Genomic DNA, 25,689 nt, shown 5'->3' with positions numbered 1-25,689 from the left:
ATAATTGCCCTCAGGAGAGAGGCGACTTGCCCAGGACATCATCGCACAAGAAGTTCCTCCTTATTCTATTATCAAAAATGTATTGACTGTCCTTGCATGTTTATTCTTCTAGATGAACTATAGAATAATGTCAAATTTCCTAAAAAGCTCATTTGGATTTTGACTTGAATTGTGTTAAATTTGTAAATTTCCTCTGGAATTATTTGCACCTTTGAAATATTGCTTCTTCTCATCTAGGGATATGGTTTGCATTTCCAGTCGTTCAGATTTTGCTTGTTGTTGTTTGTCGTTTAAGGTTCCTTAGAAAAACTTGAGAGCTTTTCTCATAAAGAGTCCCTATTTCTTGTTAAGTACATTCCTAAAGACTTCATTAGGTATGCTTCTAATGTAAATGATGTCCCTCACTCCCACCCCCCAGCCCTGTATTTTCTAACTGATGTGGTTAACATGTGGAAAAGCTATAGATTTTATAAAACTATTATTTTAATTCCATTAGTTCACTCAAAAATAATATTTATTGAGTTTTGTTTGGGGATAGGTATTAGTAGTCACTAAATAATAACTTTGGCATTGACTTATTTCTTGTCTAGAGGTGTGAAAATGAAGCTTAGGAAGGGATAACGAGATTGCTCAAGGTCACACAACTTTAAATAGTGGTGAAGCTGGGGAGTTAATCCAGTTATGTCTCACTGAAAAAAAAAACGCTCTACCATGGGATTATATTTCCCTGATTAACTTAATTCAACAAATTATATAAAGATATTATGTTATGGAGATGAATGAGATAATATAAAATCACCAGGATGAACTATCCAAATTAATGGAGCAGTTTCACTGTAAAATTGAACATAGGAGATTAATTGGAGAATAGCTGAGATCTGGAATTGCCTCTGAGTAGTTTAGAAGTCCTAGAGCTTTTTTGTTTATAAAACATTTGAGATGTCCTCTGAAGATTTATGTCTGATACATTATGAGCCAGGTGTGTCCCCCCGTGGGGTTTTTAAAAAATATAGTAAAAGTAGCCTTGAGTGAGCCATTTAAAATAATGGTGGTGCTGAGCACATTGAAGATTTATTTTAGTGATGACCATCTCCAGACTAGTTCTTAGGATGGAAGGATTGGAAAATATTCCTCCCTACATTTGACGCCAGTTTTATTTTGCACATTTGAAGTATTTGCCACACCGTGTAGGTGCTGAGTATTACATAGTGAATAAAAAAGACAAATTACAAACAAGGAGTTCCTGTGATGGCACAGCGGTTAACAAACCTGACTAGTATCCGTGAGGATGCAGGTTCTACCCCTGGCCTTGCTCAGTGGGTTAAGGATCCAGCATTGCCATGAGCTGAAGTGTAGGTCAAAAACGTGGCTCAAATCTGGTGTGGCTGTGGCTGTGGCTGTGGCTGTGGCTGTGGCTGTGATGTAGGCCGGCAGCTGCCGCTCCAATTCGACCCCTGGCCTAGGAACCTCTGTATGCCATAGGTGCGGCCCTAAAAAGACAAAAAACAAGCAAACAACAACAACAAAAAAACCCAAGCAAATAGGTGGGTACAGTTGACTCCTGAACAACGAAGGGCAACTTCTATACAGTCAAAAATCTGTGTATGACTTACAGTGAGCCCCCTGGACACGCCACATCCACAGATTCAACCAGCCACAGACCACATAGTACTGCAGTGTTTGCTGCTCAAAATAATCAGAGTGTGAAGTGGATCTGCACAGTTCAAACCCTTGTTTTTTGAGGGTTCAGCTGAAAAGCACTGTGAAGAGGTGATCTGGGTGCAGGCAGGAGGTGCCTAACCACTTGAGAGTGGGCCAGGCAGAGGAAATAGCGTGTGACAAGACCTGAAAGCATGGCTTGAGGGGCCTAACAAAGGCCAGTGTTGCCAGAAGGCAGGGAATGAGGCAGAAGTTGGGACATCTGAGGTTGGCTGAGTGGGCGAGGACTGTGATGTGCAGAACCATGAAGACCATAGAAGGAATTTGGGTTGTATTCAGAGAGCAACAGGGAAATTTTTAGGAAGGGGACCAACAGCAACCAATTTAGGATATGAAGACATTGTTGTGGCTGCTCCCAGGAAGGTCAGGAGTGGCAGTAGGAAGACCAGGCAGTTCTCTGATGCTGCAGACCAAGGTTTCTCAGACACGCACTATTGATGTCTGGGGCTGGCTGATTCCTTGTCCAAGGAGCTGTACTGTGCATTGAAGCTCCATCTCTGGTCTCTACCCAGCAGAGGCTAATAGTAGAACCTCCTCTCTCTTTTCAAGTTGCGACAACCTTTGTGTGCAGACATTTCCAGAAGCCCCTGAGGGTGGCAGGGTGGAGGGGTAAGATCATCCCTGTTTGTGAGCCACTGCCATAGGCCAGGGGGAAATGGTGAACACTCAGGATGGAGCAATAGCAGTAGAGGTAGAAAGATGTGCTCTGACTGGAGACCCCCTCAGGTAGAAGAGGATGGGCCTGATTGGGTGGGGAGGTGAGCTGAGAGAATTCTCCACTCTCCTTCATTCCCAAGTTTTTCCTTTGCCCTTCTTGGAAACCTCAAAATTCACCCACCCATGTCCTTGCTTTTTCCGGTGACTTCAATCTCCCAGATGTTGTGTCTGCTTTGTGTTCTATAGACAGAAAGATCCATCCCCTCCCTATACCCAGATTTGCACCATTTCAGACCCAGAGAGGTGACAAGGCGCTTGGTCTCTCACCAGGAATCCTGAAGTGGGTAAAACTGATCGACAACTTCGAAGGAGAATATGACTACGTGACCAACGAGGGCACGGTCTTCACGTTCAAGACAAACCGCCATTCTCCCAACTACCGCCTGATCAACATTGACTTCACGGATCCCGAGGAGTCCAAGTGGAAGGTGCTCGTGCCTGAGCACGAGAAGGATGTCTTAGGTAAGAGTGCTGCTCGGAAGCTGTGCTCTCTTTCCGATGAGAAAGTCAAGAAGTTGTCACATCTCTCGTTGTCTGGTGACCGGTGACAAGATAAAGGACCTTCAATCGCTAATTGTGAAATGTCGCAATAGCACAACCAAGGGTTTACTGTATGATATCTTTCTCGTTAGATCAGTACTGTGCAGGGTCTTCATAAAAGGTTGAAGTTGTGAAGACAGACTTTCAAAGATGTGCCAGTCATCTTTGCGTAGTTATACTCTGATAATAATATTTAATTTCTTTTTAAACCTTTTAGGTTCAGAATCCTTAGCTTTTAGCTTCTGAATAACCTTTAGCTGTTTGTATTCTACCAGTTGTAGAGCTTAGGGTGGATTTACAGTCCTCTTATCAGAAAAGAGAATAAACTGTAGTCAGACTGAGTTGAAATCCATTGTGCTTGCTGCTGTGAGCTGTGCTGCAGTAACCTCTTGAGAACCACACTCCTGTATCCATTGTGTTTCAGAGTGCCTCTGCTTTCCCTTTTATTTACTTTCTCTGTGATTTCCCAAAAATGATACACTGCTTTATAAATTATTTACTGCCTGAAAGCTGGATTTGATTTAAAAGGAGACTCACTTATTTGGCTACAGTTTATGACACAAAAAGATAGTCTAGTACCTTTAAACAAAGGAAGAGTTTGCTTGTGGATATGAATTTCTTCTGATGGGTTGAATGGGTATAAAATCTAGGGCCATAACAGAACTGGAAAGGGGAGTTCCCCTTGCAGCTTAGCGGGTTAAGGACCTGAGGACGTAGGTTTGATCCCTGGCCTTGCTCAGTGGGTTAAGATTCTGGCGTTGCCCTGAGCTATGGTGTAGGTCATAGACATGGCTCAGATCCTGCGTTGCTGTGACTGTGCTGTAGGCCAGCAGCTCCAGTTCCAGCCTTAGCCCAGGAACTTCCATATGTCGCAGGTGCAGCCATAGGAAAAAAATATATATATGTGTGCATGTGTGTGTGTGTGTGTGTGTGTGTGTGTGTGTATAAAGATGTAAGTTATTGTAATTAGAATAACTCCTTTTGAGAGCTGCAGAGTGGCCCTGTCCCAGTCCTGGCCTGGGTTTTTCAGCGAATTAACGCAGGGATTGGAGTCAAACAGATGTAGGTGCACATCCTGGAAAAGCAAGGACACACCCAACTCCACCCCAGCTCAGGGTGTGTGCTCTGTGCCTACGAATACTTAAACCTGGACTTGCCTATTGGGCAGAGTGGAAGGTGGGCAGACTCTAGCTGACTTCCAGGGAGCACTATCCAAGGGCACTCCTGCCAGGCCTGGTCTGGGCAGTTCCTTTGGCCCTGGAGGAGGCTCTGCCCTGAGTGCTCGCCTGGGATCCCCTCATCCCCTGGGCATCTGGCTCACCCCTCCATCTGCTCTGTACAGAGGTCACTGATATCCATACTCTGTCCTGCAGAATCCACATCTGCAGTCCCGAGGCAGCAGTCCATCGCAGGCTCTTCCACAGTCAAACCTGCTTGTCAGGTTTGCACTGGGCCCCAGTGCTCTGTCTCTGTGAGAGCACTAGTGCTCCATCATTGCCGTCTCGGGCGTGGGGGCAGGGAGCGGGACTTACCATGTGACAGGGGCCCTTTCCAAGGAAATCTTTTCTCTTATCTCCTCAAAACCTTCCATTCTCTCTCTGCCCTCATAAGGTTTTTGGCCTTTTCCATTAACACCTTCATGCGAGGGGACTGGTTCTCAGTGACTTCGGTAGCCTGATGGCTTCTGTCCAAACCGAAACAGAGTGTCCCTCCCTCCCCGCCCCCCCAAAAGGTTGGTAAGAGCCAGCATTTAGTGAGTACTTCCTGAGTGCCACACAGGAGGGACCCTCGTGCCCTGGTGGGTCTGAAGGAGACTTGGTGACACAGGTCTTTGTGAACGGCTTTGTGAAGGGGTGCCCTGGGGGTTTTCAGGTGTAAGTCAGATTGGAACATTCTTATATAGGGAATCGTCCGATGCACATAGTCCCCGAAGTATGTGAATTTTCTGCCGTTTAAAGCCTCCCCAAAGCAATTTTAACTGTGCATTAAGGTGACATCCTATCTCACTGTAGATCTAATGAAATGCACATCAGGGCTTCAAGATTTTGGGGGGAGGGGTGACATGTTTTTATAAGCTTCCTTCTGAAAGGTTATAAGTTCTTTAGACTGGAAAGGGGAAACCTTCACTATTCACTAGAACTCATCAATTCAGAGAGAAGCACGGTTGAATTTGCCATATATCATTAGCACCGAATGCCCTATTGAGAATAGAACTAGAGATGACTCATAAAGTACAGCTATAAAGTCAGAGCTTTTATTAACGACAGTCTACAAATCACCTTGTCCTTTTCTTCTTCACATTGTCTGTTTTATAATTTTGATGTACTCATAGTTAACACAGATTGATTATTTTTTGACAGAAAGAATTGACTTCTGTCTTCCCCCCTACTTCCTTTAAAACATGAAAGCCACATGAAATATATGGCTTGACTGAAGCCCTTTTGTAAAATACCATATTGGCGAATGAGCAGATTGCTTTTGGATAAGAGTTCTTCATATCCTCTCTTGGGGAAGAGTTTGCAGTAGTGATCTAAACAGCTCCCAGCAGGACCGAGGCCCCTGGTGACCCTCGCAGCTCCCTCTGGCTGGTGTCTTGTGGATAATTGATAATGTGTGTGTGAACTACTAGTTCCTTGGGTTATAAAAATTAGTCGAGTCCCTTGCCCCACACCCACCGTGACAGCCAAGAAAGGCTTGTCTTGGACACATGCCGGGGCTATTACTTGCAGCCCTGGCCTTGTCCCTGCACCACAGCATCTCTCTCTGGACTGCCCAGCCTTGCTGCAATCCGACTTCTGCACCTGCCTTCCTGTGTTCTCCTTTCCTCCACTGCTCTGCACCTGCACCTGCCCAGCTCTCTGACTGGCAGCGCCATGACTGAGCAGCAGCCCTGGTGACCGAGGGGGACTCGCACCTCTGCCCCACTCTCTATATGCCCATGGTCATCATGTCAGGGTGACTCTTCCTGGGACATGCCCTTCATTCCCCCCGCCCCCAACTTCATTCGTAGCTGGATGTGGTGTTCTGCCTGTTAGTTGCAGTCATGCTCTGACCCCACCTTCCATGCACCTCCACTGGGCTCTGGCCAGCCACAAGCCACACAGCCTTCTGGGTGTCGCCCATATTTGTGTCGCCCTTCTGTTGAAGAGCAGCTCCTCAGTGACAGCTGGGTCAGAACTGAACTCCCCTCTGCCTGAATCCCCCATCAAAATCCCCCAATGCACCACCACCTCCAGCCGTGCCTGCCCTGAATGATGGAGTAGCTGTTTTCTTCTTCGTACAAGTGGACCTCTCACTTGCTCTCAGTCCCGCTCACTCCCTCCCTTCCTGTTTGTTCATTCATAGTCCTTTTCCCTCTCCTCATTTCCAGGTCTGGCCTTCATTCCCAGAGTCGTGTGTTTTTACCTCCTTGTCCCCTAGAGAGCGGTCCATCCATGACACCACCCAGGCACCCCCACCTTCATACCCCTGTCCTTGAGATGTAATTCAGCACTTGCTGGCAGGCTCCCACTTTTTTGGGGTCCTGACCAACCATTTACTCCCCTTTGTTTACAGGTTACTACTTGTAATTTTGCATGATTGTAACTCAAGGGCAGGAGTGACCTCATCCCTTTGCTTGTCTGTCTAACACCGTACGGGGTATCTATACATACCAGACATTTCTGTGAATAATCAACCCTGAAAGACATGATGCATGATAGAGTTTTTGTCACTTTCTTTATACCTCCTGTAGTATAATATTAGACATAAAATAGGTAAGCAGGGCTGTTTGTATTACACATGCTATCTGGATCATCAAAGGCTCCTGGCCCAGGTGGAGAATATTTTGTTTCCTCCGGATGTGACAGTTGCAGTGATTTATTAAAGGAATATGCTGAAAACTCAATGAATGATTAAAACCAATTATAAAAATCACCAAGTAAGTTGCACAGCTGCAGAGCACAATGCAGAGCTCAAGGACAATGTTCAGTGAAAGGAATGTGTTTGGGGCTAATTTTCAAAACTACATGCGGTTTTATCTGGCCTTGTCCTTTCAGAATGGGTGGCTTGCGTCAGGTCCAACTTTTTGGTGCTGTGCTACCTCCATGATGTGAAGAATACCTTGCAGCTTCACGACCTGGCCACTGGTGCTCTCCTCAAGATCTTCCCACTCGAGGTCGGCAGTGTCGTGGGTTACAGCGGTCAGAAGAAGGACACGGAAATCTTCTATCAGTTTACTTCCTTTTTATCTCCAGGTGGGAGTCTTTCCAGCAGTGTTCAAAAATCAGAGTAACGTTTGGATGTCTTTTGAGGAATGGAAATACAGTGCTGTGTTGTTGAAGATCACATAGGCTGCATTACAGCCAAAATTACTTAGTGGGAGTAAAACAGAAACTCAGAACAAAGGGAAACCTGAACACCTAAAACTGCGCTCTCATTAATCTTATATACTGAGTCTCTTTTCCAAGGACAGGACCACCGGTTGTTCTAGGGTGATTTAGAAAATTCACATGAACAAGTGTTGCCTTAGTTTCAACCTTTGGTCTGTGTATATCAGAACACACACAGTGCCGATAACTAAACGCATTAAATAAGAATCTGTAGTTACATCTGACATTTAAAAACTGTTCAAGAATTGAGAGTAAGTTCTGCTTTTGTTAAAATGGATTAAAATGTGTCTACAGAGTTCCTGCTGTGGCACGTCAGGTTAAGGTTCTGGCGTTGTCTCTGAAGGCGCAGGTTCAATCTCAGGCTTAGTATGGTGGGTTCAGGATCTGGTGTTGCTGCACCTGTGGCTCAGGTTCTATCCCTGGCATGGGGATTTCATATGCTGTGGATATGGCCAAAAAAAAAATCTAGACATATAGTTTTATATCATATGGCGGGGGGAGCTTGTTATTCGGTTCTAGTAGAAAAGGAAAAAAAAAAAACAAACTTGCAAGTTCCCTTTGTGGCTCAGCAGAAGCAAATCTGACTAGTATCCATGTGGATGCAGGTTTGATCCCTGGCCTCGACCAGTGGGTTATGGATCCGGTATTGCCATGAGCTGTGGTGTGGGTCACAGACGCGGCTCGGATCTGGCGTTACTGTGGCTCTGGCGTAGGCTGGCGGCTATAGCTCCGATTGGACCCCTAGCCTGGGAACCTCTGTATGCCTTGGGTGTGGCCAAAACAAAACAAAACACCTTGCAAATTGCTCTTTCATAGTACCAAGTAATTTTCCCCAAAGTAAACATACCTCTCTATAATTTATAGCTTTTTTTTTTTTTAAGTTGGCCACATTTATTTTGCTTGTTTTGGTTTTTTTCCTTGTGTCTCCACTTGGCTGCACTATTTGTGTTGTAGCTGAAGCTGTAACACATACTCTGATCTGTCCCAGGAGCCTGGCTCAGTTGGCAGCTTGCAGTTGACCGGGCAGACCCTATCCTAAAATCAGTCTGGCTGAAAAAATATCTACACTTTTCTTGTCTGTTTTTGGAGCTCCTTCATCGTCCTTTTTGTCTTAGTCTTTTTTCAATAGTTTGGGCCTTGGCAAATAAAGCAGACATAGTGGAGAGCCAGGCAGGTGCAAAAATGGCTTTGTCCTCCTCCTGGGGTTTGGCAGATGACAGTGTTGGGTGACCAATTTTTTTTTCCCTCTTTGCACCTCAGAGTTGCAGAGCAGGCAGTCTATAAAGCATCTTACCATCTTACCTTGGTGGGTTGCTATCAGGGTTTTTAAAGCCAAAAGAATGATGTTCTGTATGTAGGTCTAATGGTGCCTCTGGAGCGTCTTATAAGCTTTACTTGTCCATGTGCCTTTCAGAGGATCTTGGGGGCTGGGAAGAGTGCCCACAAGGATGTGAAAACCATGCCCAAGGCCAGGATTCTAGGACAGACAGATCAAGAAACTCATGTCAGAGTATCCTGTGCTTCACCTCTCCTTCCCCAGGACCTGTAGGACAATGACAGCCAGTCAGCAGGAACCAAGAGAAATTGCTTTCCTCCAGATAGCCATTCTCAGCCCATGGCTATGGGGTCTGCACTTTATTTCCTCAGCTTACACTGGTCCCAGAAATTTTGCTTTGGAAAACCTTATAGCTGTTAAACAGTCAGAGTAAAGGGCAATAAGGAGAACAGAGCAGGACTGACTCACCTGCTCTTCATAAAAGCCAGATCCCCAGAGGCCTATAAACCACCTTCAGTGACCCCACGTGGCCATTTATTTCAGGAACAAGTTCATCATTACCTGGAGATGAATGGGCCATTGTCCCAGCATAAAATGTTGGTTCTGAGCCAAGCAGTGAAATGTTATCTGGGACTGTGCCTGTGAAGTTTGGAAAGAGAAGAAGTATGGTTCTCAGTTCTGGACCAACAGGCAGCCTCTGAACAAGCTTTCATTTGTTACATGCTTTGTTCTTCTCCTTTGTCTTTTCTGATTCATTTTGCCTCCAGCCTCTTCTTTTCTCTCCTTAATGTAATTTGATTTCTAAAACCAAGGGATTCCAGACTCAGATCTTCTAATCTAGGTGTAAAATGGCCATCAGATAATTAAATGAGATCCCTTGAAAGCAGGAATGGTCAGTTTGCATCGACATGTCCTTGTACCTGCTTGTCAGCTCAAAGGCTGTCTGGCACTGGTCTCTGAAGGTCAGCTGTCCACTACTGCAGGAAACAGCAGACAGTCCCAGAGTTAGAAATACCTGCAGTGCCAGCTGCTTGTAGCCATGTGGCACGTCTGACAGGTGTACACCCGCTGACTTTATTTCCTATGGAGGTATGTGGTACAAGCACATCGTGAGCCAAGCCATTTGTACCCGGAGTTACACTTGGAGGAAAACAGGAAGCCAGGACAACTTGGAGCACAATGCACTTATTCCCTGTGACTCAAACCACTTAGTGGTGGAACTGACTGATTCTGTACTTGTGAAACCTCAGAGAGTTGTCTGAGGCTCATGGTAGACTTGCCTGTGTTGTCATAATCAGTACAGCCATCCCAGGTGCGTGGTTCTGAGAAACAGGGTAAGTCTGAGAACTTTTCCAAGACTCTTTGGGAAAAGGAAAAAAAAAAAAAAATGTTTTAAGACTTTATTTTTTTAGAGCAGTTTTAGGCCCACAGCAGAATTGAGGGAGGGTTCAGATTTCTTCCTGCCCCCACACGCTGCCTGTCCTGATATCAACATCCCTACCACAGCGGTACCTTCGTTACAGTTGGTGAACCTGCACTGGCACATCATAACTACCCAAAGCCCGTAACTGACCTTAGGATTTGTTCTTGGTGTTCTATGAGTTTAGACAAATGTATGATGACATGTATCCCTCATCACAATATCATACAGAGTATTTGCACTGCCCTAAAAAGCCTCTTTTCTGCTCTTTCATTCCTTCCTCCCCTGCCAGCCCCTGGCAAGCATTGATCTTTTCACTGTCTCCAAAGCTTTGCCTTTTTCCAGAATGTCATATAGTTGGAATCATGGAGTATGTAGCCTTTTCAGATCAGCTCCTTCACTTACCAATATGTATTTAAGGTTGTTCTATGGCTTGAGAGCTTATTTCTTTTTAGTGGTGAATAATATTCCATTGTCTGGATGTCCCACAACTTATCTACACATTGACCCACTGAAGGGCATCTTGGATGCTTCCAAGTTTGGGCAGTCATGACCGAAGCTGTTTTAAACACCCATGTGCCCTTTTCTCTGTGAACATGTGTTCAACTCCTTTGGGTAAATATCCAAGGAGTGCAAGAAAATTTTAAGAGACTCGTTTTAGCTTTTTTTTTTTTTTTCTTATTTTGATAACCTTGAGACCCAGCCTATAATCGGATGAAACAGTATCTACCTGGGTTATCTTTACAAAATTCTTTCGCCTTCTCTTTGCATATGTGAATTTTCAAATTCCTCTGATGATTCTTTTGTGGTTTCTCCTAGAGTTGCCCCTTCCTCCTCACTCCCATTTCCTTTACCTCCTTACATTTATTTCAGATTATAGCAGGAATATCTGAACTAATCATCCCTGCCTCCTTCCTACTGCTAGAGTTTGCCTTATTAAAGCACCGTGGCAGCTGCTCAAGTCCACGTGCCTCCTCTGGGCTTAAGGGATTTATTTCCATAATCCAGTTCTCTTTTGCCCTTAAACTTTGAAATTATTTTCCAGAGATCGCATAACCCGTTCTCTTGGAGTTGTGATTCTAGGATGTTTTCTTCAGCCCCCTGCCCCCTTCTGTACTTACCAGACCAGTGCAGCCAGGGTACGGAGCATCATTAGATTGACCTTACATTATGCAGTGGGCTAACCTGGACTGGCCCAGATGGGTCTGTAACTAGAAAGGATTGATCAAATATAGTAAGCTCTGGTACCATTAGGTATAATCCAGCCTCCCCCAAAGTGCCACTTATTGTTCCAAGCAGAAGGATAGAGGTCTAGCACTTGACACTTAACAGTAACCAGCCATGTTGTATGCTTACTTCATTCTGCCATTAGTGGCTTTGATGTCTCAACTTTTCTAAATAAACAGGTGTTTAGGGTGTGTTTCCAACTGGTTGTCTTTCACTGGGGAAGTTGCAGTCTTGTACTTTGGTGACTTATCTCAGGTCACTGACCTGGTCAGTGGTCAGAGCTGGGAGTCCTGGCTCCCAGATCCCTCCTTGTTCATTGTAGCACAGGTAGCAGTGACGCTGGGATGAGCCCAGTGTGCAAAGGGCACCTACTTGTTCTACAATCTCTTGTTTTTATTTGGTTAGTTGGGTTTTTGGGTTTTTGGTTGTTTTGTTTTTTTTTTTACCCCAAGGATTCAGGTGCTTCTTCTGTTTTAAGGAATGGGGACAGGTACTGATAAAGAAGCTTCTCAAAAATTGGCAGATACATGAAGGTAGCCTTTGCCCTTGAGATTCCATGTATTCAGGCAAGTAGACCTGTGGTGTATCTGGTCATTTAGAATGTATGTCCAGCATATAATCTGGCAGTACTTTATATATAAAGATATATTCTGACAGCTACCCAAGTATCATTTAAACTAAGAAAGTCAGTACTCCAGTCACGTTACACAACTCTTCCACGTCTGTGTTAATAACATTTCCTGTTATAAACCTTAAAACAGTTTGTAAGCACGAGGATTGAGGTAACCTGCCTAGGCTTAGCAGTCGTGTTGTCAGTGAATCTAACGCATTACTTTTTGCCGTGGGTGCAGAGTCCTATATTCCGCTGTTAGGGAAGTACGTACGTACACAGAAGAGCTGAAAAGAAAGCAGGCTGCCATTTTCGTACATGATCAGTCAATTTGAATGTGCCCAGTGGGAGTACCACTTAGTTTCTGGTTTTCCAGCAAGTATTGGGATCTCTCAATCAATGTTTCATATACTTGATAGCATATGTTTAACGTATTATGTAGGAGGGCTGTTTCCACACCAGCCACTCTGGGTGACTAATTCTGTTTCATATACCATAGCAATGTCGCTGTTTTCAAACAGTAATGACTTGTCTTACTTAGCATTTCTTTTAATTTAGTTCTTAAATGTTAACAGTGTGGTAGCATTCAGTTAAGGAAATGGAATTTTAATTCGTGGTTAAACAAGCTGAAAATTATTGGTGTGTATTCATTAATTTGTGTTGTGCACAATTACTGGGATAATCCAAATTTTAAAGGCAATTCTAAAAGGCTTCCCTAAAAGGCTCTCTCTGGCCCCTAATTGCTGTCCACGTGCGTGTCCACAGATGGGTGGGTGTCAGGTAGCAGGCGTCCCAGAGTCCCCATCAAGAGACCCCTGAATGGCTGTTGACTTTGGGCAGATCACTTGAGTTTTCCATCTTCATTACTTCTCGGCAAAAATGGCTCTACAGGGAAGCTTCCCATCTCCTTTAATCTGTACTCCTAAGCAACCCGGCATGGGGAAGACCTGTTCAGTTCCCGCGTTAGGTTTTACCTCTTCGAATACTTGTGGAATGCATTAGAATGGTCTAAAATGTATATGCAGTGACTGTTGGAAGAAGGAAGGCCACACGCGATGATGGTGCTGAAGCAGGCATGCTTGCGTAGCATCCACACAGAGGACCCATGAGAGCTCTCTTCCTGCAGTGACCGCACATGCAGAGCTGACCGTGCTCTGTGATCCTTCCTTGCCCATCGTGTACAGGGTGAGTTTGTGGATTGAACTAAGACTTCTGCTTCTTTCTAGGTATCATTTATCACTGTGATCTGACCAAAGAAGAACTGGAGCCAAGAGTGTTCCGCGAGGTGACGGTGAAAGGAATTGATGCTTCCGATTACCAGACGGTCCAGGTAGGGGGCGTCTGATCTCGATAAAGTGAGTTAGAAAATCTGACTTTGAGGCCAGGGCCATGCACACTCCAGGCCATTAGAAGCCATGGAGGTAATCCTCAACAATATAGACGGACAGCAGGTACTTCTGGGACGCCTGCTGTTTCTTGGCATTGAGCCTGGTCCCTGCCGGCCCAGTGCTTACAGGTGCTGCTCTCGTAGCTGCTCCTCCTGATGGGAATCCAAAGTCCTTTGTCAGGGAGATCAGAGCCACAGTTTATCTGTTTGTTTGAAAGTGAGTTGTTTTCTGGCTCAGGTTTTGTGGTGTCACAAGTAACAACATAGATTTGATCTATAAAGTATTCACTCAGGTGCTGTGAGCCAGTCTTTTCAGTCTCAAGATCATTGTTGTATCTGCCCAGCATGGGGTGAGGGAGCCATAAAATAATTAGAACGGATGAAACTACTTAATTAATTAATTACCTACCTAATTGTCATGGCACCACAAGCTCAGTCTCTGGTCACCATTCTTTGAGGTAAAGAATCTCCATTTTTGTGTTTCAGCTCCCAAAAGGTGCTCAGTTTCTCAGAAACTGAGTCACATATTGATCGAAGAAGCAGAATGACTGTTCCTTTGCAGTGAGAGGTCACCTGCTGGGCACCAGGTGTTTAACAGGGCTTTCCCACCCTGGGGGTTTGACCATACGGACCACAGATTAGGGATCAGAGTGTCGTTTGCAAAGGAAAGTTAGATAAAAGAGCACTGGCTGCTACCGAGAATGTTTCTGTGGAAGCAGGGCATTATGTTAGCTCAGTGAATTGCCCTTCACCTGTCTAGGAATACTCTTGAGATGACAGGCTAGATCCAAATCACAAGTACATAAAGCTTTGTTTACAGAAACGAATGGCAGGCTGGATCTGGCCCAGGGGCTGCAGTTTGCCAACCCCCATTCTGTTTTTTGGGGTTTTTTGTTTTTTTTTGTCTTTTTGCCATTTCTTGGGCTGCTCCCGTGGCATATGGACGTTCCCAGGCTAGGGGTCGAATCAGAGCTGTAGCCGCCAGCCTACACCAGAGTCGCAGCAACACGGGATCTGAGCCACATCTGCAACCTACACCACAGCTCACGGCAATGCCGCATCCCCAACCCGCTGAGCAAGGGCAGGGATCGAACCTGCAACCTCATGGTTCCTAGTCAGATTCGGTAACCACTGAGCCACGACGGGAACTCCTCAACCCCCATTCTGTATAATGGCCTCTGGTCTTATTGGAGAACAGCCACACCCGCTTGTTCACACGGTGCCTATGGCTGCTTTAGTGCTTTAACAGTGCAGCAGAGACTGTGTGACCTGCAGAGGCTAAAATGCTTAGTATTTGGCCCTCTAAGAAAAACTTTGTTGATCTTGCTCTATTAGTATATGTGAAATCAGAGTGTTCTCAGTAGAGACACACAGGGCCTTTGTCATGAACCTCTGCCAGGACTGAAATCTGCATGTGCTCCTTGAGTGACATTGGGCGAGTCATCTCCCCTTCCTGCCACCATTTTCTGAGCAGTTAAGCAGAGATAGTATCTGTAGGATTCTTGCAGGCCTACAGGAAATGCTGTATACAGGCATGCCTCATTTTATTGTGCTTTGCAGATGCTGTATTTTTTACAGATTGAAGGTTTATGGCAACGCTGAGTCCAGAATGTCTGTCAGGGCCATTTTTCCAGTAGCATTTGTTCATTTCATGTTTCTATCAAATTTTGGCAATTCTCATAATTTCAAACTTTTTCATTCTCATTATATTTGATATGCTCTGTGATCAGTGACCTTTGATATTACTATTGCTAAAAAGATTACAACTCACTGAAGGCTTAGATGATTTAGCAATATTTTTTAATTAAGGGATGCACAGTGTTTTTTTAGACTTAATGCTGTTGCACACTGAATAGACCACGGTGCAGTGCAAACATAACTTTTCTATGCCCTGGGAAACCAAAAAATTCCTGTGACCCAGTTTATTGTGATCCTTACTTTATTATGGTCTGGAAGTGAACCTACAGTATCTGCAAGGTATGCTCATGTTAAGTGTCTGGTATGTAGAATAGCATCAGTGTTAGAGATACATAGAGCAGACTGTTAGTCTTCCTTGACTATTTTGGCTTCTTGCATTTTCAAGGCAAGCTGTTGCCTGGAAATCTGTAGGGGCCAGTAGCACCTGTCTAGTGCTTAAATGGTTCATTAACTCACCCCAGTCCTGCATTAGACTTTTTAAAGTCACTTTCAGGCTGTCCTTCTTCACTATTTTTCCTTCCCTCCAGGTGTAGGGAATATGTCCCCATCAACTGTAACATTTGGCCTTCTCAGGAACTGCTTCTCATCCTTGCCTGGGCATCCTTGGGGCTGAGGCTGGGGTAGGGGTGCCACTGCCTCTCCCATCTGAAATTCAAAGGATGCCCAGGCAGGGACCAGTGACTCCCTCTTCTGCTCACAGGGGTGCAGCCATGGCTGCTCTAGGATGGGGCAGAGTTGCCCATCTTCTCATCTCTACTGTGCGGCCCCTCTGGTCTGGATTTTTTTTAAAAAAGTTATTCTCCTCTTGTAGCCACTTCCCACAATTAGTACCCAAGTGAATAGTTACCTTTGGAGTCTCGGGCAGGGAAAGGGTCCTTGTGCAATGCTGACAGCTGCCGGGGAGGCAGCGAAGTAACTCACTTCTCCATGAGTATCTCACTTCTCATTTCTCTTTCTCTACACAGAGAAACTAGTTCAAACCTAAGATGTATTATTTTTGTCTCTAAATGAAAAGGTAAAACTTTACAGCTGAGCAAGTACTTGTGTGGAACAGAAATCCCTCAGCCATGTGCATAGCAGCCTGAAATTTCTAGATTAAACTGGGGAGGAAATGTGCTGGGCTAATAATGCCAGCTGCTATGCTTTTCCTCTTTTATCCACTCTTTTTTATCCAGGAGTTGGAAAACTCACTGAACAACTTTGTCCACAAAGGAAAACTTCTCTGATGTTGAGCTATTGAAATACTTACTAACGTTTTCTTCATACTGCTCTAATAGGGGAAAGAAAATGAAAGATTCATGGTAAATATTTAAAGAGATGGTAATTGAGTAACTGGACAGAACGCACTGGTTTTTTGTAAAACCAGCTCCTCGTTTCCGTGTTTGAGAAAGTGGACCTCTGCTGTGAGCAGAGCACAGCCTCTCTAGTGTAATGCCAGCAGATGATTTCGTATCTGTTGATTATACACGTCATACATATTGCACTGAGTTATTAAAATAGAATTCTTTGATTGTGTAAAGGTGCCTTTGAAAGTACTGTGATGTCACTGTAGACCTAAAACCTACTTTGCAATGCTTTAGCTCAGGTGTGCAGAGCAGAGATTTGACAGGAAGTGTGTGACAGATGTGCTCACATTTTGATCGGGCTCTTGGTGGTGTAGCCAACAAATGACCTACTGTGATAAAAACAGGCCCTAGAGAGGAATTTGTGTGTGAATAGAAAAAATCCTCACAATGTGTACTAGAAACCTTAGCCTTTTTTTGGGGGGGGGGGAGATAGATACCCTGTTTCTGTTTTCAGTTATTTCAGGATAATGCCGCTTTTGATTTCGCTTGACCCTGATGCTTATATTTATTTTAACACCGTGCACAAAAATAAACTCAAAATGACTTAAAGACTTAAACGTTAAGACAAGGCACCATCAAACTCTGAGAACATTGGCAAAACGTTCTCTGACATGAACCATACAAATGTTTTCTTAGTTCAGTCTCCCAAAGCAACAGAAATAAAAGCAAAAATAAACCAATGGGATCTAATCAGACTGATACTTATATTTACTATGTATGTGATTTTAAAAGAAAATCCCCCAGGCTGTTTGTCATCTGTCTTCCATTCTGTGGAGCACGTTATCATCTTGAAGCAAGTACTACAGCACTAATTACCCTGCCTGGTTGGTCAGCGTGATCGATGGTGGTCACGACCATGCAGATCTACCTGGCGATGTAGCTGGTGAGATGGACCAAGCCAAGGAGAGAGATAGAGGAGGAGGACGGAAGGAAGGAACATGTGGCTAAGTAAGCCGTGTGTGGGGGCGGGGTGTTCTTTGCGGGATGTACTTCCATTCAGGATCCAGAGCATTTCAAATGGCTGGGAGATGGGGTGTTGTATTTTCCCAGCAGACTCAGAATAAAGCCATATGGTGTTTATTATTCCTGACTACAGCTGTGGTTAGAAAATTTGCCTGGAAGTTCCCATTGTGGCTCAGCGGTTTATAAACCCAACTAACATCCATGAGGATGTGGGTTTGATCCCTAGCCTTGCTCTGTGGGTTAAGGATGTAGCATTGCTGTGAGCTATGATATAGGTCACAGATGAGTCTCAGATCTGGCATTGGTGTGAGTGTGGTGTAGGCCGGCAGGTTCAGCTCTGATGTAACCCCTAGCCTGGGAACTTCCATATGCCAGGGGTGCAGCCCTAAAAAGGAAGAGAGAGAGAGAGAGAGAGAGAAAAGGAAGGAAGGAAGGAAGGAAGAAAGAGAGAGAGGAAGGGAGGGAGGAGAAAAATTGATGTGATCAGAAATATGATTTTTAAAATCATATCCTTGAAAAACTGTTTCTCTTCCAATCTGAGGTACACAGAAGAATTCAGTGTTAGGTTTATCAAATCTGCAGTTGACTGATATTTTTCCTTCTTTTATTGTGGGTGACATGACCACATAATATTGGTTAGAACCTCTGTGCCCATGTCTTTAAAAAGCGATTGAAATGCTAACCATTGAAAATTACATTTATAAAACTGGTTTGGTGATAAATGGTTTACTAGAAAAATCTGTATTTATAATTACTATTAATAAGTTTCATTTTAAACAGAAGCAAAGAAATGCAGAAATGGTAGTTAATTTAGCCCCTCAACACATATTTATGACCTGACATGCAAAACCAGGTGGTACTGTGTGAATACAAAGAAATTCCAGACACAGACGCTGCCCCTGGAACCTTCACAGTCCGACTGGAAAGTTGAAAAAGTCGAGATCCAGAGATCCAAAAGGCCAGACACCCCAAGCATGTCATCCCAGGGCTCGAGGGAAAAGTGATGGCTTCAGTCAGTGCTGTCTTGTCCTGGCCGGCTGGTGCAGGGCCCATCTCGGGAAAGGTGGGCGCTGGGCAAGGCTCTGAGCAGTGGTGACTTTCATGATGCCCAGGTCTGCACTGGGGCTCATGAGTACTTTACCACAACCCTTTCCTCAGCAGTGTAATTTCATAACTTCACAATCATTCGAGAAGGGAATGGTACCCTCAGCGCCCTGGCAGAGTTGCCTCTGGCAGCTGTCTTCTGTGAATGGGAGTGGTATCGGCCCAGGGCTGAAGTGAGAAAGGATATAGTGTAGCAAAAATGCACTTTATGGTTTCTCAGTATCTCCTTTTTGTTCAGCCAGCTGAAAGGTCGGCTCTTTTCCTCCCAAAATGAAAGACAAAATTTATAGACCTTTAAAGGAACGATGAACTGAGTGTACTCTGAATAAACTCCATTAACTATAGTTTTCACATTTTATAAAGGAATGAATTAGAAGATTCAGGGGAGTTCCCATTGTGGCTTAGCAGGTTATGAATCCGACTAGTATCCATGAGGATGTGGGTTCAATCCCTGACCTCACTCAGTGGGTTAAGGATCTGGCCATGATCTGTGGTGTAGGTCACAGACAAGGCTTGGATCCTGTGTCCCTGTGGCTGTGGTGTAGGCCGGCAGCTGCAGCTCCTATTCAACCCATAGCCTGGGAATTTCCAAGTGCCATAAATGTAGCCCTAAAGAGCAAGGAAAAAGAAAGAAGATTCAGTTTTTATGGGGTGATAGCAAACCTAAATCAGTATAGTACAAAAATGGTAAGAATTATAAGCTTTGACACAGATTTTAGTATCTTGATTTTCTGTTCTCTTATTGTGAGGAATTCTACTCTTCTGAGGTTTACCTGCAGTAATGCATGTGAAACATCAAGAATATCCCAAGGGTGGTTTACTCTGTAGCTAACCAGAAATGTTAAAATTAGGTGATCCTTTGGGTTTATGATCTAAGGGTGGAGGCAGTGAGAATTTTTTTCCCTTTAATTCAGTCTAGATTTTTCTAACATTGGTATCTAATTTTTAGTTGTAAGTGTACGGGCGTTTCCATCCAGAGATCATGTTCTCAGAACATTAATTAGTGTTTTTAATGCTCATTAACTTCTGTGCTGAGAGCATGCCTGGCACATGCAGTTTTTGACTCATCCACATCCTTGGTGAGCTGACGGTTGATACTGTTTCCTGTAGCTCTGTGTTCTCACAATTAGGAATAAGTCAGACATCTTCAGAACGTGTTAGTGAAGAGTGAATGGGGGAGTGTTTTCAAAATAAACCTTTTGAGAGGACATGGTGCTTGCATATGATTAGGGAATTGCTTCAAACTGAATCAGTTGTTCTTGATGACTTGTGCCTGTTATGCTTCATAGTAACATATTTTTTCATAAACAAATTCCTGCCTTTCTTTAGAATTCTCTTTGTCATGCAGGCATTCTAGATTGAGAATATTCATATTCAGAGGGCATGTGTTTGTGTCTCTTCTCTGTTTCGATAGCAATTGTATTGAAATAATTTGACTATAAAAGATGGTAAGAAAAAGTCTGGGAGTTCCAGTTGCGGCGCAACGGAAACGAATCCGACTAGTAACCATGAGGTTGCAGGTTCGATCCCTGGCCTTGCTCAGTGGGTTAAGGATCCCGCGTTGCTGTGGTGTAGGCCGGCAGCTGTAGCTTCGACCCCTGGCCTGGAAACCTCCATATGCCGCAGATGTGGCCCTAAAAACTAAAAAAAAAAAAAAAGTCTGTGTTTTCTTGTTCTCTCATAGTAGAGAATTGGGTTATGGGACCCAGGTATGTGGTTTCTTCAGTTTTTATACCACTAAATAAATCCTCTTCCATGTTTTAGAAAGGACATTGCTTTGCAGCAGCCCGAGGCTATGTAACCCACTTAGAGTAAAAAGCACAAGGTGGGCTTGAGCATTTAGTCCCCAGAACCATAAACCTGGGGCAATCTCTTGAGTCTCCTGCGAGGCTTCCTTGTGGCAAGGTGGACAGCAGCTAAAGGCCCACCTTCCTCTGAGTGTCTCTGAACTTGGTCTGAGGAAAGGGGTCTTCAAGGAAACGGGGATCTTGAAAGCAGCTGAACCCATGCCTGGTGACTGAAAGCTTGGGGAGGGCGGCCAGGAAGAGAAGCCCCATGGGTCGGCTTGTCTGGGGTCGTGGCAATGACCTGGCATCTTGAGAGTTTGCTAAGCTTATTTTGCTGAGAAGTTAATGAGTTAAACAGGTGTGAATTTAGTTTAGGTGGCTTAGATTCACTTCTGGCCCTTGCTGAGTTTATTGTTCTTTAACAGAGTTGTTGTGGGTCGAAGTTGTAACTGTCAGAGATCAGGCTTCGCATAAACTCAGTACCATAGATGACAGCTGTACTCATTGGAGATTTGTTCATCCTTAGTATACACAAAATCTTTAATATTATGTATCTACAGATGATGCTGAGTTTGCTGTTATAGGTAATAAAGCCACTTAAATAGATTCAAATTGTGTTTAAATTTTTCCAAGAGTCATGGCTTCTGAGATGCATAGAAGCTGCGAGTTGCTGCACTTTGCTGATACTGAGGTGGGTAGATTTCAGGTTATTCGCAGCAAACAACTAGCTCAGCTCTTTGCTTGAAAACTAGTTTGGGAAAAGAAGGTTGTGTTTCCTTATCCTTTAAAAACAAAGTAGAAAGTCACTTGTTTCTTATTAGGATTGAATCAGTAGTAACATTATCATCTGTGAATAGTATGTGTGCTAAGGGGGCTTATCTTTTGCCATTTCGTAGTTATTTCTGTTTTTAGAAATGAATCTGAATTTAAGGGGTGTTACTCAGATTAGATTCCACTGTGAGCAACAGGAGAAGGCAGAAATAAAGGAGAGAGATGTTTGTTTTTCCCTCTCACATAAAAGAAGTGCAGGGGAGATCAGCCCGGGAAGGCTCGGTGTCTAAGATGTAAGGAATCCAAACTGCTTCTCTTTTGCTGCTTTATCCATACATGGCTTCATTCCCATCATCCCTTCATGGTCCTAGAGGCTGCAGGTGTTCCAGCCGTCTTATATCCACTGTCCAGCCAGCATGGGGGCAGTAATATGGAAGAAAATGGAAGGGCAGGGGGAAGGTGTCTTTTAAGGATGTTTGCCAGAAGGTGACATGTATTGTCTCTGCTTCGTTTTTTTGGTGAGACCTACTCATATGGCCACGCTTCATGCAAGGAGGTTTAGCGATGTAGTTTTATTCCCAGAAAAAGTGTGCCAGCTAAAAATTAGGGCCTTATAATCAAATAAATGGAGGAATGGATATTGGGGGGCAGCTAGCAATTTGCCACACGAGGTAAAACAGGCCTGCAACAAAACTGGTTGCTATGGGCCCTGAGACTCTGGAATCCAAATGCCACCTGGTACTCCCATTGGAAAAACTCCAAAAAAGTTGAATTTTCAAATACTATCATTGTGGGCAGTAGAAATCACACACTAAAAAAATGGAGGCACCTTCTAAAGAGGCTCTTATCCCCCATGAAGAAAGATATTTAGTATTACCTCTGGCACATGAGTATTTGCTGGCCCTGAACTCTCATTTTGACTTTAACAAGAGTGGTGCAGAAGTCTATGAGACTGTTTGAGCATTCAAATCAAGATGAACTGAGAGGTTACCCCTGCCATGATGAGGAAGCTAGGTAAGCAGAGTGCACGTGGCTCTCCAGGTGTATTTTTCTGTGCCAGAGTCTTCTTCCTGCCTGCGATAACCAACCCTCAACCACTCCCACCCCACCCCCACACTGTCCTTGTAGAGGATGTGGACACAGGCCGTTCTGGAGGGGGCCTGCTCTTTGGAATGGAAGCATGGCACAAATCAGGCTTTAGGTCCCTAATTTCATGGGTACCACTTCTGCTTTTTCCCAGGTGGTATGATTTTCCACTAATAAGGATTTGGGCTCTGGACAAATTACATACACATCATGAGTCATCTATTTGAACCCTCTCAGGTTGTGTTTTTTGGTTTTTGGGTTTTTTTTTTTTCTGTTTTGGGGTGGGGGAGTTGGTGGTGTTTCTTTTGTTTTTTTTGGCCAACCCATGGCATATGGAGTTCCTGGGCCAGGAATCAGATCCAAGCTGCACTTGGCAGTCTATGCCACACCTGCAGCAACGCCTGATCCTTTCACCTGCTGTGCCAGGCCAGGGATTGAACCTGCATCCTAGTGCTACAGAGATGCCACAGATCCCATTGTGCCACAGCAGGAACTTCGAACACTCTCGTTTTAAAGATGAGAAAACTGCTGCTCAGGTCACACCATCAGGTAATTGACAGAGCCGAGATGGAGTGCAGAATTCCAGAGCTGTGCAAATCCTGCACATTCTGTCATGACAGTAAGTTATTTGCACTCTCTATAGCTCAATCGGGTTTTGTTTTGGGGTTTTTTTTCAGCTTTGAAATAAACTAATTAGACTAAAGGCCTCTAAAGCCCTAAGCTTCCTTACCTATAAAAGTATGTTTCTACATCAGGTAAAGATCTAGTGAGTACTTTGTAGGCTTTTATGGAACCTCTTAAATAATAAAAATACCCTCTGTGAAAGGGGAGGCAATAAGGGCCCATAAATTTATTTTTAATGACTTACAAATATTGCTATGATTTATTTAAATATTCCCTTCTAGTCTCTTCATTGTATTTTAGTAGAGATTCTCATTTATCCGTTTATTTATATCATGTTTATAATGTACAGGAAAATGTGTACATTTATATTTTAATGTATTAAAATATACAGAGAAAAAAGAAAAAGAAAATACAATATACAGAGGAGCTTTATTTAGGTCTTAAATATAGGTCACTATGTGGCAACTTGAAACTCCATTTAAAGTAATGTTTAAAAGTAAAAAATTCAAGTATTTATGTTTTTGCTTTTCTCCTCTCTCTGGACTTCCCCTAAGATTATTACTCAGGAATTGGTATTAATACTAACACTGGCACCAGGTTGCCTCTCATTCAAAGTCAGAATATTCACAGATTTATTTTGGAAGCTCTAACCCAAGATTTGTGACCCGGAAAGCAACTTAACTGCCTGAAGCAGACTTTCTCTCTATGGCTTTTTCTTAGAGACATCCATTCCAGTGTCTGTCTGCGGCTTTCTGCCTTCTTCATAGGTGAAGAAGGAAAAGGAATTAGTAGGATTAGGAGTGTCTCTAGAGATCTGATAACTGTTTGGATTTTCCCTGCATTGAGAAAGCTCAGCAAAAGAGAGTTAGGGGTTTATCTTTCTTTAGCTTTTCTGTGACGGCATCACTCCTAACCCCCAGGGTGCCTTTTATGTAGGTTGCCAGCTAGATGAGTGCTCTTTGGTGTCCTGCTCTATCTACTCTCCCTTAGAGTGAAAGGAGAGGGGAGACCATGGGAGCTTAGGGTGGACTCCCTGCATATCAGTTTCTTCCCTGCCTTCTGCCTTTGCCTCGTGTTACATTGGGGTCAGCAGATGATGGCGGGAGTACCAGGCACTGGATGATTTATCATCTCCCTGGAGGACAAGCCATTCCTGGCTTATCATTGGTCTGTGAAGAAGGGAAGAAACATTTTCTGTTTCTGTAAGTATAATCTTTTGATTTGGGTCCAGTGTGCCCTGATGTGGCTTTAGATCGCTGTGTTCTCTCCCCGCTCTGACGCAGCGTCAGGCGTAGGTTAGAAATGTCACAGTGATGAACGTGATAGGAAGTGGATGGCATCGTGAAGTACTAAACAGGGACACACGTGGGATTCTAGCATTGTCGGTGTCACACGTGAGCTGCTCTCCCAGCACTTGGTGTCCACCTCCATCCAGCCCTACAGGGGTGCCACCTCACCACCCTGAGTCCCCACCCCAAACTTTCTACCACCCAGGCGCACCTCCTGAATGGCCCTCCATCGCCATCCTCAGACTTGCCTCTGCCTGGCTCTCCTTCCTCCATGCTCCATCCTGGCACCACTCGACTTCGTCACTCCGCTCTCTGAAACTCTGCACATTTTCCAGTATTCAGCCAAGTCCCAGCTCCTGTGTAGAAGCCTCCCTTCTTCCTGCGCTCGGGAACTTGGTCAAAAGCAACGCACAAGGAGAGGGGATATTCACATAGATGGGTGTGTGCACACAATGTGCTGCCTCCACACCAGGGTTCTCTGCACATTATCACGCTTTTGCTGAGAAAAACCATCCTTGGAGATCAGTGCTCTCGTGATCTCTATCTTCTAGATGAGGAGCCTCTGGTACAGGGAAGTTAGATGAGTTGCCCCAGATCACACAGTGGCATGTTAGCCAGGTCTCTGATTCTGCAGTGCTGCTGAGCAGCTGCACCTGCTTCTCTGATCGGGCAGCCACAACACACCAGTTAATGCCCTGAGGTAGGGCATTCTAGGCCTTCACGTGGAAATCAACATAAGATATTGAGGCTTTATTAAGACCTTAGAGAAAGCATCATCATTTGGAATACACCTGGGCCGTGTCAACCGAACAGAGGAAGGGATTGATTTGCAGGGGAGAGGGAAAGGGACACAGCAAAGATGATTCAGATTTTGAATTGAACCTCTGGTATCATAAATCAGGTTGGCAGCAGTGGGTCGAGGAGGACCAGTTTAGGAGGGAAAAAGTGTGGGGCCTGCCTATTAAATTGTCATCCAGGTGGCAAAGTCAAGTAAGGAGTTTGATATTTGGGTCTTATGGTCAAAGGAGAGATGTGGGTGGGAGTCATAAAGGAGGGCATCTTCAGCACAAGCGTGTCAAGCCGCAGACCAGGAAGCCAAGGTGGGAGTATGGAAGGGGAGGGAGTGGCAGACCACACCCAGCGTGTTTGGCTGATCAGTAAGGAGGAAAGAGGAGTTCTTGAATTTAACACGGTGGATTCATTGACACTGTGGACAAGAGCATGTGCAGTGATTGACCAGTTGGGCCAGACTGGTGGCTGAAGAGGGTTTATTGAGAAAGAGGGGAGAGGATGTACATGGTGTTCATATACAAACAGTCCCTGGCTTGTGATGGTTCGACTGTACGATGGTGTGAAAGCAGTACAAGTTCAGTAGAAACTGTACATCAATTTTGAATTTCGAGAGTCTCCTGGACTAGCGATGATGCCTTAAGATATATGATGCAGACACCACACACCCTCCCCAGAGAGGGCAGAGTAGGCCTCCGTGGGGCTTGGTTTACCTCTGTACCCAGCCCCCTCCTTAAACCACAGCACCTAGAATTCCATCACTAGAAATCCATCCCATTATTTTCCAGCTTTCCTTTTTCCATGTATTTTCTTCAGAAATACAAACAGCTCTAGAAAACCAAGGACCTTTATTTAGTCTCTGGCGGGTTCAAAATTGTAGGAGAGGGTGTATCCTGAACACACTCTTTAAAGTAATGTTTATTGTCCCAGGTGACTTAATAAAGAACACATAGATATAGGAAGAGA

At 44.4% G+C, this 25,689-nt stretch overlaps 1 protein-coding gene across 1 annotated transcript in view; it reads left to right on the top strand.

Annotated features, from left to right (window-relative positions):
* PREP (prolyl endopeptidase) overlaps nt 1-25,689 on the top strand; it is a 136,391-nt gene that overhangs the window by 71,169 nt on the left and 39,533 nt on the right. The window contains exons 8-10 of the mRNA XM_047761696.1: nt 2,707-2,898; nt 7,014-7,211; nt 13,106-13,209. Of these exons, the coding sequence (XP_047617652.1) occupies nt 2,707-2,898; nt 7,014-7,211; nt 13,106-13,209 (494 nt within the window). The remainder of the gene's footprint in view (nt 1-2,706; nt 2,899-7,013; nt 7,212-13,105; nt 13,210-25,689) is intronic.

Source organism: Phacochoerus africanus, chromosome 2 (genome assembly GCF_016906955.1).
Source record: "Phacochoerus africanus isolate WHEZ1 chromosome 2, ROS_Pafr_v1, whole genome shotgun sequence".
Classification (NCBI taxonomy): domain Eukaryota; kingdom Metazoa; phylum Chordata; class Mammalia; order Artiodactyla; family Suidae; genus Phacochoerus; species Phacochoerus africanus.
This window is presented reverse-complemented; position numbering and strand designations above follow the sequence as displayed.